The sequence below is a fragment of the Rhopilema esculentum genome, chromosome 5 (assembly GCF_057945365.1).
Source record: "Rhopilema esculentum isolate cy_ngs chromosome 5, ASM5794536v1, whole genome shotgun sequence".
Taxonomy (NCBI): domain Eukaryota; kingdom Metazoa; phylum Cnidaria; class Scyphozoa; order Rhizostomeae; family Rhizostomatidae; genus Rhopilema; species Rhopilema esculentum.
Genome location: NC_142819.1, coordinates 11,216,951 through 11,230,441, shown reverse-complemented (window position 1 = coordinate 11,230,441; position 13,491 = coordinate 11,216,951). Strand labels below are relative to the sequence as shown.

Below are 13,491 nucleotides of genomic sequence, written 5' to 3'. Positions count from 1 at the left end.
GTTTTTTGCGGGGTACAGAACTTGAAAATGGCTTTGAAAAAAGCAAGCGTTTTATAACATATTGGCTAAAAGCTTTTTTGTCTGACACTCCTCACAGTATAAAACGTCAGAATAAGGTTCCGAAAGAACAGGATGAAAAATATATACCCAGTTGTAGATCGAAATAGGCCAATCAGAAAAACGCAAGCACAAGGCCAGTATAGTTGACCAATCAGTGCCGCGAGCCTAAAGAAAAATTACCACTGGAGTTCAAGAGAGAAAACGAACTCCTTCTGTCGATTCCAAAACTGCTAGATGGAACGACGGCCGGGCTCTGCCAATTATCTTTGCACAATCTGTACGGTGGCCCATAACTGCCACGGACTTAAATTAAACTGATTCGCCTACAAACAAAACAGATTCACATTGAAACAAACCGATTCACCTAGAAAGAAAAACCACTCACACAAAATTCAAGTGAGTCGCACATAAAGAAAAAGACTCGCAGAAAAATGAAACTCGTCACACATTTTTAGTTTCAGTCGCATAAAATTCTGTAAACGCACACAAAGCAGAATAAGTTGCACAATTAGAAAAGGGGTTGCACTTAAAGAAGAATGGGTCACACGTTAGAAAAGGGTAGGTTTTGTATTGAATTGAATGAATATTTGTTCAGCGATGATGTTTTGCCCGAACTGTGGGAATTTCAAAGACAAGACCCACTTTCTCATAATTGGAATAGAATAATATGCGCGCATTTTTGGACTATTGGGACTATTGTTCAATTCGATCACAGAAACATGCAAACAGGCTAGAAGTCCAAACTCAGCTAGTTACCCAAACTGCAGTGTACGGCAGTTTCCTACGAAATCTCGGGTAGGCAAGGGCAAAAATTAAAGTGTACAAATGTACACTATGGCATGGGTGTATACTTCTAGTGTACACACAAAGATTAAATTTTACATACAAATAACTTCGTGAGAAAATGATTCGGTTTTAGAGGGAATGTGGTTGAGACATATGCCTTTTGTGCGAAGGCGATTTCTTTCTGCGCAACTCGCTTTAATTTTGGTGAGTAGTTTTTCTGTCAGCGTGAATAATTTTGTTTCGATGCGAATCTGTTTCGTTTGTATGCGAATCAGTTTATTTTAGTGGGGGGGGGGGGTCTTTGGGGGGTATCAAATTCCGTGTTCCGCAAGAAAATTTCCCTATTACCGTTATTTCACAAGAATATTTTGATAGTACCGGAATACCGAGTTTTGCATATTAAAATTACCGGATACATTACAGTTTGAATTTTAGTTGATCTCATTTAAATTTCATTTAAATTTCGAGTAGTTTCTGGGAAAATCGTCAAGATTCAAGTATGTAATTTATGCCCATTTCAGCAGAAAGTTTATAATATATCCAAAACTCATGCGCCCGCGAAATATGAAGCTTGTGCAGGACCCTTTTTCTTCAATCTTTCTAATATAAATTATCTGAAAATGTCATCATATTTTAGCTGACTTTCCACTCTGACAATTTACCCTTTCAGAGTCTTCTTGATGGATACAACTAGCTTTTCTTTAGTGCTTTGAAGCTTAGTAGTTTTATCAGTTGCGAAACAGTTTAGTTTTTGCAGTTTCACTAAATCTTTTTATGATAGCATAAATTCTTACTAGATGTGGAATCACACTTTGCCTAGGAACCCCAGGGGTGTAGCGCTAGGGGAGAGGGGGGCCTGTCTGTGGGAAGCTGAGCATTGAGCTAACGAAAGATTAGATAATCCCTCAAAAATTAATGTAATCCTCGATGGCTCATTATTTTCAGATCTCCCATCTTATTTTTGCACAAATACTTGAATGGCACCATACAAAAAGTTAATTTTTGACAGCGCCCCCTGCCTATTCAAGTATAATTTTAATGAAAATATGTTTCTGAAAATGGTAACCAGATTCATGCTTAAGTCAAAACATATAGAATATTCAAGTAGCTCGATGATATCGCTCTACAATTCTGAAAGCTAAATCGAATCAAAATAATTGTAAAGATCAATGTAATTAGAGCCCTTTAAAGTTGATCTAGCTCTATTTTATGCCTACAATCGAAAATACTTTTATCTTCTACTGTGCTTTACTCGTTGATGCAAATTATCAATATGAGGAAGCCAAGAAAAGATCCATGTAAAACATTTTTCTCTTATTATTGGCTTTTGCCGTCCTCTTATTGGCTTTTGCCGTCCTTTTCAAGACATTAGCCTTGCCACTGTTCTTTTCCACTTGTTTCGTTCGTTGTCGTTCTGATTCAGTTCCTCCACTGCCCTGCCTATTGGCCGCAAATTATTATTCATTTGTCTAATCCATGTATGTTTTGGTCTTCCTCTGTTGCCATTCGCTTTCTTTAGATGTTCTTTGAAAGCTAATTTTGCTTGTGTTATGTCTGGCAACCTTAGCATGTGTCTAAGCCACTTTAAACGTCGCCTCTTTATTTCGGTCGTAATGGGTTTTTTTTCGTCTTTTTATATATTTATTTATTTTCAATTTTTTCCATTAATGTGATGTTTAACATTCTGCGTAGCAGTTTTCTTTGGAAGCTGTCAAGACTTTCTTGTAATTTCTTTGTTAGGGTCAGATCACACAATTGTACAGCAACAATTGTACACCAAAATGCGTTTTGTATTCTTATTTTTAGTTTTATAGAAAGTTGTTTGTTTCTAATTCTTTCATATTTATTGAAGGCAAAAATTGCTAGTCCCTTTCTTATTTTCATGTCCTTTTCTGTGTCTAGTATATTTCCTAGATATTTTTTGGTCTTCCATTCATCGTTACCAGCTACATCGACACAAAATTCTCCTGTTTTTCAGTATCGATGCTAAGGTTTCGTTGTTTGGCCTTCAATGGGAGTTCTTTCTTTATAGTATAGTATCCTTATGTTGCTTTTCGGTTGTTGCGTCCCCGATATCGTCATCGTACTGGAAGTTGATGCTAAAGTATTCTTTATCTTTGTTTGATGCTAAAGTATTCTTTATTATTGTTATGATTTGTCTTTGGTTGGTCAGGTAATTTAGCTGCATCTGGATTTTGCAACATGAATGCGGCTGCTAATGTGAAAATAATTTCCGAACCGCTGGCATAAGCTCCTTGTAGTGCTCCTATGTTGGTTTCGAAAGGTTCCCCTTTTGGAACAGATTGTGGAACACCAAAATATAATTCTTCCATTCGTAACGTAACACAATTTTTCTAAACAAACCTTGGACTTCAGAGACTTTAGAAGGAACTGAAACAATCCAAATTTATTTCCACTTTCAAACTAGAAATAGGTTTTTTAGTTTGTCTTTAGGCAGTTGAACGCTTTTAACGCCAAATCAAAAAGTGCTGTTGTGCTTTGCTTATGGCTCCATACAGCAGTTAGCAGCAGTACCACCGCGAGGAAAAATGGGGTTATGGCTCAGTTTGGAGCAAACCCTTATACAACAAAGTTCTAAGTTGGGCATTCCTTCATATACACATAAGGGGAAGAGGAAGAAACAACAACCTTTCTGTATTACAAAAGCTCAATACTGATGTATTTTATTAATACTGTACTGTTTTCGAAAGTAAAAATGAAAACAAGAGACCCATTCTTACACAGTAGATTTCAAAATAAGTTGCCATTGAAAAAATAGGGGCCCCTCAATGTTCCCACCTGAAGTCGAGTTTACTTTTTATATATAATATGTTGTATGTCATCAAGATGACATATATGCAAAACGATAAATGGGTCGCTGTAGCTGGCTCCAGTGAACCTGGTTATATATTAGTCATTTGAGATTGTGAGGAAAGTAAAGAGAAAAAAGTAGCTATAAAAATTCCAAAATTAAATCATGTACATTTGCAGTCACTACTTGAGAATTTTTTAACCAAGGGTAACGCCATTAATATTGGAGAGATGAAAAAAAATTTGTATTTACCGGCAAAAGATCACGAAGTTTACATAATCTTGTTGTGTAAAAAGATATCGACGCTAGTATTTCACCCACATTTCTAATTAAACTGCTACATTGTTAAATTTCAGAACTGACCAACACTGCACACACACTGGGTATTGAATTCACTAAAAACCGTTCACACCGATCTTTTCGTTGCCGAAATACCGCCTAATTTGAGGAAGATTACCGAATTACCGACCGAGCAAAAGGCAAATACCGCAATACCGTCAGCCCCAAACACTTTGCTGTAATATTTCGTCAACATCCGCAATAACCTCGTTCGCATCCAGAATTGTATAATTTTTGCAGTGGCCTAAGCTAGCTGGCTTGCAGCAAAAATGATTGTCACTAAAGCAGGAATCTTTGTGAGGACGTGCTCCTTTCATGGAAGGCTCTTTGTGACAAGTGGTGTGTATCAGAATTTTCGTCAATCCCTTGGCAGAAAAGTTAAATTGGCATCAAAATTTTCACGAAGAAATTTTCAGACGGAGGCAAAGAATGGATGGCGCTCATGGGAAGCAACAGCAAGGCCAACGGGTTTCACTGGTGAGTACGGCTGCTGTGATTACCCTTGCGTTTTTAGTTTGGTATTGGTGAAGTTTAGTTCGGTAAGCTGGAATTTCAGCTTCTGCAAATGACACAAAGTATTAAAGAGCTCATCAGTCCAGTTATGATAATGATGTGTTTATGATCTGTCGTACATATTGGTCATATTCATCATCTACCTATCTATCTATTTCTTATCATCATCAGGTACCATCTTCTATCAGAAGGTTGGCTACCACGATCCTCCAACTATCCCAAAATCTAAGTTTTGGTTTGTTGTCATGGTGTCATAGATAAAACTATTTCTTACTGAACATTAACCTATAAATAGGTATTACATATAATGGTTAGTATTTTAGTATAATTAGGTTAGAGAAAATGAAATCAAAGTAAATATGATTAATAAATATTTTGGCAGTGTGACCCCATGAGGAGCTTGAGTGAGGGTAATATTGTAGGTTTACTGCAAATTTTACCAGGAGCGTGAGAGCGATCTTCACACCGTCCCCACATCCTTGATTGTACACGTTCTAGGTTCTGTGATTGTACACATCATGTGCCAGCCAGTACGTGGGTCAATTACATGCCTTCTTGTTTCGTGCTGACACCCCCCTCCCCTTGTTACCACATATGACTCATACCTGGAGCCAATATTCAAGCTGCAAAAAAGGCTGTCAGAGCTATTTCTCATCAACCCTTTCGTTCTCCCTCTCTTCCCATTTTTAAAAAGCTTAAACTTCTCAGACTTCAAGACATTTTTCAGCTAAGACTATTAACATTTGTGTATGAATCTATAAACAAGAAAAATCCCTCTTGCTTTCATGATTACTTCTCTTTCAATGCAAATATTCACCAACACTCTTCTAGGCAATCTAATAGCAGTAATTTGTTTTTGACTCATAGGAACAGTTTTCGGTATGGCCTGAAGTCTATGTGGAATGGCCTACCAGTAGAAATTAGAAATTCTCCTTCAAAATATTCTTTTAAAAACAATCTTAAAATATTTTTACAAAACAACATAGTAGTCAATGATGGTTTTTAAACTTAGTCTATAAATAGATGATATTTTTCTGTGGATGACTGATAGCAACTTACAGATGATTCTTTTTACTTTTAGAACTAAAAAATTAAGCAGAATGCATCTAATTTACTAGGGGGTGCTTTCTCCTCGATTAGTTTATAAACTACTGAGAAAGTTTCCTCCTTTAAATAATTCCCTGTTTACAATACTAACTTGTTTCTCCTCTACTCTGTATTTGTTATGTTACGTTTATATTATTCAACTTCCTTTTACATTGTTTATACTTTTAAGCTTGGATTATTTCTAATTTGCAACAAGTGTATGTATCCAGTGGAATTTAAAATAAAACTGAACTGAACTGAACTGTTAAAATTTCCTCATGAAAGTGCCAGCTAGTATAGCTTCCAAAAGTATCAGAACCTAGGGGCTATTCTCCCAGAACATTTCAGAGCTGTTTGAAAATTTTTGTTTATCAGAATTGCAAGATAATTTCCATTATCTAAAACTAAACTCAAGGAAGGAGGTTTATGATATTTTTTTAAATATCTTTGAGATTAAACGTTTTACTTTCTTTCCAATAGCTGCCAATATTTGTTGTGTCTTTGTTTCTAAAGTGAAGATATGGGAAAATGAATTTTGTTTGAGTTTGATTAGTTATCCACTTTTGTGAGAAGAAATTGTGACATGGATAATCTGCTTGCTAATAGCAGAGAACAGTGAAGAAACATATTCAGAAAATTTTTTATAAAAAATTTGTTTAAATAGGGGCTTTTGAAAAAAAATCTAGGATAATACTGCAATTGAATCTTTACAGAAACTGAAAAGCCTGTTGGTAGACCTACCTGTACCACTTGCATATTCAACCATCACACAGTCATACACACAATTTGAAAGCCAATTTACCAACAACTGATTTACATTAAACAAAACAAATATTTTGCAGACCTGGTCTCTAGTTTGCTATTTCATTTTAATGGACCCTTGTCAATTCCCACTTACCTATAAAGTCTTTGAAAGTCAACTTCAGGCCTCTCCGTTTAAGGCGCGCGATCACGCGCGCGCGCCTTGGCACGCTCCTGTCGTTGCCGAGACGCGCAATAAATAACGCGCCTGGTTTATAAGAACTCTTTGAATCGCGCTCCTTGTGTTTTGGTTTTGAACAATTATTATACCAAGAGCCTTGCGGATTCGAAATCGATTGATATCAAAATAAACGGTTGCTTCTGTTAATCCCTCTTTCGAGGAAATTGTTATTGCCAAGTTAAAGCAAACACCTCTTGAATATATTTCCGGTCAATAACCAATACACTGTCATTGCGATTCCTGATTGTTATAAGTTTTTTAAATGGCCAGTAATTCAAAGGGTCAAGCCATAGAGCTATCTGCTTTCGCAAGTATCGCAAGGACGAAGTTAGCGGATCAAAGACCGAAAAATGAAATGGGAAGACAATGATGGTTTCGATTTGGTGTAAAGTTTGCTCAAAACACAAAAGCGTTATTTTATCAAATTCTCTTTGTAAAGGAAGTGCCAGGAAAGCAATTGAATCGTACGTCAATGGAACGAATTTTGATTCTTCCACTTCTTCTGACTCCGATTCTTCATCGGAATTTGAGCTGGACATTATCGAACTGCAACAATAATGTGTTTTTTTGCTTTTAGTGCTCTATTAAGTAGTTTTTTTAGATATTTCTAGATACAAAGTATTTACATGCAAAAACATGCCGTTTTTGCATACTTTGACGTTAATATATTTTTTTGATAAAACGCGCACCTTAGCAAGGCGAGGCGCGCGTTTGAGCACGCGCCCGCTAAAATGCTCACGGAGAGGCCTGCAACTTTTATATTAAATTTTCTGTATTTCTAGCAAATCTAATTTAATTTTGATTGTTTCACCTCTCTTTTCCTTTCTCATCCTTTTGTTTTCTGCCCCTTTGTCCAATCCTGTGAAAACAGATGCCCGCTTTTATCATGTTTGTGTTACAACCTGTTTCCCCACTGATTTAGAACACTCTTTGTTTGAAAACAATATCCCAATCACTTGAAATGTGAGGGGAGAGTCATTACTTGCTGTATTGAGATCAAGGGAAATAAAGTTTATAATCATTGATAGTTGATAGCTTCCTAGGTTGGTTGATAGGTTGTCTTGTTTGAGTTGAGATCTAAAATAAAACAAAAAGCAAAATGAAGCGAAAACAGAAATGTGGTTACAATTAAGAATGGAAAATAAAAAAAGCCTTAAATGCAGCAGCATGGACCCCTGGACAGTGGTCTTTGGTTGGAATGCTTTCCAAACAAACTATGAAGCCCTCTTTGATGTCATTATCTGATCAATCAATATTGAACACTGCCATTGTGCCTGTTGAGGGTGATAATATTGCTTCCACTTCAACTGGTAAGAAGCAAAATGAGCCTCAAAGCAAGGAAAGTGAATTTGGCAAAGCAAATATGATGTGGTATAAAGGCAAACAACTTGATTCATGGTTACTTTTGTCAGAGAGTTGTCTAAATATTCATACTGAAATGAAAAACAAGCAAAGGTGTCAGGTAATGACAAGTGAGTTGTGTAAGAAGTATGAGAAACAGGTTATAGAATTCTCTATTTTAATGGGCCCATGCCAATAGCACCTGAAGTACGAATTGATGGAAAAGAATAACTGAAATGGGTTGTAGACCATTTGGGTTTTAGACATTGAGTCTAAAAGGTTAAAGGAACACGAAGATACGTGGAAGAATATGTCAACAGGTCATCCCTAAGTGAGAATGCTTGAAAAGTACAAGAAAGAAACATTGGAGTTTCTTCTTAGATTGGCTGTGGATGTATACAATGACTGCAGAACTGATACGCAAAGCACAAGAAGCTGACCATCAAGATCTCTTTCTTGCAAGCATAGCAATAATTTAATTCAAGTTTTCCAATCAGAAGGGGGGATGCAGATTTTGTTCCTTTCAATAAGTGAAGTCAAGTTTTTATCATTACTGAGACCCCATCACCTATGCTTAAATTAGAGATATCATTGTAGAATTTGAAATGGAGAAAGTGGCAGCTGAATTGAAAAATTGAATTTGTTATTCCTTGAAAATTGAGAGAAGCTCTGATAGACAACAGCAAGTTATGTGCCAGCTGATGAAGTCTGTGTTAAAAGGCTTTCAGAGTTTAATTCCTCTTGCAAAAATACCATATAAACATCTACTATCATAGCTATTAAGGCAGAATTTCCATTAAATAAATAAAATTGTGTCACAGTTAAAGTTTTTCTAAGTCATTTCTACTGGTTTCCTAGTTGTTTCCACTTGTTTCTTCTAGTTTCCTAGTCGTTTCTACTCATTTCCTGTTATAGTAAGCACAAATACATCTCCCTTTCAAGGCCATTTTTACTCAAATTTTCCTGAAAATCTGCAAACTCTATGTCCTTCCTCGGCCATCACAAAGACTTAACCTTAAAATAAGCGAAAATTTCTTGTTGCCGAAGAAAATGATCTGATTTGAAATCTACGAGATTCTCCAAGGTCCAAACAAAAACTGACTTAAAGAGTTTATAGAGAATGAAGGAGAATCCCAGTGCATTTCATCAACCATGTTTTTGCATCAATTACAAAGCAATTCTCCGCACTTATCATAGCCAAAAGCATCTTTACAAGATGTTTGATTAATTAAAAGTTACTTGTGAATTGCTGATTTAAAATTTTGAAAAATGAAGATGGAATATTCAAATTTACGCTTCATTGAATTTGCAGTTTTATTTGCGCGTCATTGGCTGACAAAACAATAACTTAATCAGACAACAACAAAAATTAATGCGTGATCTGCCATTAATTGCCTTGCAGGTGTCGCAGTGTAGGTGAGAAATTTATGGCCACTAATTGGTCAAAAACAAGGAACCAACCAAGCACACTTCTCCTCCTCTCGTATTACTTTCGAGCCGCATTTGTATGTAAATTCCTACTTTAAGATGGCACATGCAGAAGCATTTATTGACCAACATTCGTCAGAGTATAAACATATGATAATTGCCAAAAGCAAGCAGAAACTTTATACACAGGTGTGGATAAAAAACAACATCAAAGAAAGAAACATGTGTCGATTGGCCCCTTTGATCCTCAACAAAAAACAATCTTTCCTGCCAAATGCTTTTGCATGTGTCTGTTGTTACTATAAGTTTTTGCACCCTCTGGATTTGTGAGTAAAGTTACTTTTGCATTTTGGTTTTTGCAAATACTTCGTGGCTGTTCTCTTTTTAGAACTGTTGTTTGTCTGATGCTTGCAGGAACATCTTGTTTTCTTCTATCAGCTCAATGCTGACTAATACCTCCTAATAGAAAAACATTTGATAATGGCCTTTTTATTTGACTTTCAATTTTTTTTTAAAAAATGACAGTTCACTGTTTTTTTTAAATACACAGGGTACTTTTCTGGATCAAAATTTTTCCTGGCCAAGTAATTAACAACGATCTCCTTAAAAAAGTCCAAATGATATTTTCTGGATAGCCATTATCCAAAAGAATTTGCTTGATTTTGTCAAGCTCAGGACCCTTTTTAGTTTGGGAGCAAATCTTCAGTATCCTGTGTGCTACAGTTTTCCTTGAACAATTTTCCTTACTCTCAGATTAAAAGAATTCCAACAAATTTATTACCCAGAAAATGTTAGCTTCCTATAAACACTGGTTAGAAATCTAGCTTCTTCTATGTTCACAGAAACATCACCTCAAGGAATTATTTTTACTCCTTTTCAATTATATAAGAGCAACAAATTAAGTTTTTGTGGAAAAGCTCACATTCTTGCTCCATAAAGATTACTAAATTGTCACTGGCAAACCAAAAACAGGCTGCTGGTTTTTGAATTTAAATGGAAAATCTGTTTTCCTGAAAGCTGCCAAAAGCAGTTGCTAAAAATTTATGTTCATATTGTATGAATATATATAAATAATATGCTAATCATGCTCCTACAATTTATGTAAAGGTTATTCTGTGATATATTTCTTTGTTAGAACCGCAATGGCTTGAGCAACTTTTTCCTTACATTAATATAAAATAGCTCCATCATGTGCTTCAACATTTATTTGCTAAAGATGTTTCTTTGCTTTTTATGAAGCTGAAAATGCAGGAAAAGCTGTTTTGGCTGGAGGTTGTTTGACTGGTATTGGAGCTTTGTGTTATTACGGACTTGGACTTTCAAATGAGCTTGGTGCAGTTGATAAAGCAAGGTACTGCTATGGAACATTTTATGTGTAAATAGTTTTTTGAATGTTCACATAATCACATAAATATTAAGCACATCATCAGAAAAAAACAAAAAAATAGGTGAATTTGTTGCAGATTGCTTATGTATGACAAGAGAAGAACACAGATTCTTATTGTCAACTATTATTTTGGCTTTGTTTGTGAATTGTAGAAACATTACAATGTTTTGAAATTTAACTGGTTTGATACATTTAGAGATATGTCATATTTTTTATGATTGCATCATTTGCCCACTCGTTTGATTAAGGCCAAACTCCTCTAAAGATCATCACTGGTCTGTGGTGCTTTGAAGCTCTATTTGGAAATGTGCTTCAAAGGACACAGAAATATGTTTTTCAACAGTGCTCACCATCTTGATTCTAAGTATTTTATCTGAATAACAACATTATTCATTTTGACAAGTATCCCATTACATTTTTTACTCTTTTAATTTTGTTCTTCAAACTTTTTTTTAGATTTTGGCCTGAAGAAGTGAGAAGCCGTGTCAAATCCACATATCTTTATTTTACTGGAAGTTTGGCCATAACAGCTGTCTCTGCATATGGAATAAGCCAAAGCAACGCAGTCTATGCAATGATGAGGGCAAACAAATGGCTGGTATGTATTCTGTTTTGTGTTATTGAATTTTGTGAGCTAATTTGTTAGATCCAGTTCGAGCTTTGAATTCCAGGGATGCAAACACCCTCTAAAGTTCGAACCCCTGTTTTTTATAAACCGTGAAGCTATTTCTGTGTATTTAATGTTGGTTGAAGCTCTTCGTGTTTTTTTCTAAAGAAAATTGATGGCTAGCTATACAGACCCTCAGTTATATTTTCGATATAATCTTTTTATTGAGCTTCTCAATCAGTTGCCACTTTCCATTTTGATGTTATATGTATCAATTTGTCTAGGTACTTGGAGGCAGTCTGGTTGCTATGATAGGAACATCTATTGCCTGTCAGTCAATTCCGTATGAACCTGGCTTTAACGCTAAACATCTGATGTGGATAGGTAAGCAATTCTAAATTGATTTTTTACTACCTTTATCAACCTGTTTGTAATCAGTGAATGTTGTAGATAGGAATCTGTGTATGGTCAAAATGTTGGAAGACGTACCATATTAACTGGAATTTGTGTTTTTACTATGTCCGTGCCGAGGCTGTTCCGGTATTCAGTTGGATAAGAATTTTTAAGCATCTTGTTGGCTTATTGAGCAGTGCTCTAAAATGCGAATGAATCATTATTGAGCGGTGCTCTAAAATGCGAATGAATCAAAACTTGCTTTGATAGTCACTGCGCGCTTTTACTGTCATCATTATTCTACATCTGGTGAATAAATAAACTAACCGCTGAACTATTTATGATTTATCGTCTGGTGTTTGTTGCTGAGCAGTTTGATACCATCGTAATTTGCTCGTGATTGTTTCTTTCAGGACACAGTGCGGTGATTGGTGCTGTCATTGCACCAATGGTACTTCTTGGTGGTCCACTGGTTTTGCGCGCTGCAGCATACACTGCAGGCACCGTCGCTGGACTCTCCCTCACTGCAGCCTGTGCTCCCGATGGGAAATTTCTGACATGGGGTGGCCCATTGGCCCTCGCATTGGGAGGCATTTGTGTTGCATCAATCGGTGAGGGCTCTTTCTCTTTTTCTTTACAACTACACGTTTTAGGTTCTTTGGTAATTTTTCTTTTAAATTAAAGTTGACCTTAACTAAGAATTTGAATGAATTTTTGCGCTTAGGTGGCATGTTTCTTCCGGCGTCCTCAGCAGTTGGAGCCGGTATCAATTCTGTTGTAACGTATGGTGGGCTGGTCATTTTCGGAGGCTTCATGCTGTATGACACACAGAAGATAATAAAGACTGCTGAAGTCACGACGTACCAGCGAAGGCCGTATGATCCCATTAATGCGTGAGTATCTGTAGCACAAAGTTTCTTTATAATTTTGAATCCCGGTTCCTCCAACATTCTCTTAGGCCAGTAGGATTGCCCGTTCAAGTTTTCTAGCAGGGCAAAGCAGGGCATGTTCACTTCGCTTGTAGCAAAGCAAAGGATGCACTTTAAGATCTGTGAACATGGCTTGCTGTACGTGAATTAAAAATAATGCGTTACCCTTTGGTTTTTACTGTGACATTTTAGTCAAAGATAATTAGTTTTATAATTAGCAAGCAATTTACTAAGTGTTCTTGTTCAAGACCCATTCCCCCAGTCTGTAGATCTGGATTGTAGTCTTGAAGACTGTGATGCTTTGATAGCTCTTGAAATGCGCATTCACATAAAACCTAAAATCACTAAATTGTACAATTTGTTTTGAATATATAATGGATTTATGCTATCCTGTGATACTGAGGCAAACTTTTTTGGTCCCATCTTGGATTCTGAATCTCCATACTCAAGAGTATATAAAACCATCGAGATCATCTCGGTTAGGTGGGAAATAAGATCTTCACAGCCTCACAGCCATAGCGCTGCCTATATGATAAGGTTAAGAACAGAAAAAAATAAAGCCTTTCTTTTTTAGTTCGCTCGGGATTTACATGGACACAATCAACATTTTCATTCGAATCCTAATAATTTTGGCAAACGGAAACCAAAAAAGACGGAAGTAAATCAACAGCGCGGAAAGTAAGCACGCTGATTCCGGTGTTCCTGGAACAGTCCCGAAATTTGTATATATCTGATTTGTGATGCCTGAATTTGACGTAGATGTAAGCTAAAATGATTATGTTTTCTTTTTCTTTGAAACTTCGCGATAGGCAGAGTTTGTCATTGCTC

General features: G+C 36.2%; 1 protein-coding gene across 1 annotated transcript; it reads left to right on the top strand.

Moving 5' to 3' along the window:
* Window positions 1-4,209: 4,209 nt before the first annotated feature.
* Window positions 4,210-13,441, top strand: LOC135689550 (growth hormone-inducible transmembrane protein). Its single transcript, XM_065206798.2, has 7 exons — window positions 4,210-4,474; window positions 10,587-10,698; window positions 11,191-11,332; window positions 11,626-11,725; window positions 12,148-12,345; window positions 12,459-12,627; window positions 13,238-13,441. The coding sequence occupies exons 1-7, from the start codon at window positions 4,267-4,269 to the stop codon at window positions 13,323-13,325; spliced, it is 1,017 nt and encodes a 338-aa protein (XP_065062870.2). The 5' UTR covers window positions 4,210-4,266; the 3' UTR covers window positions 13,326-13,441.
* Window positions 13,442-13,491: the final 50 nt, after the last annotated feature.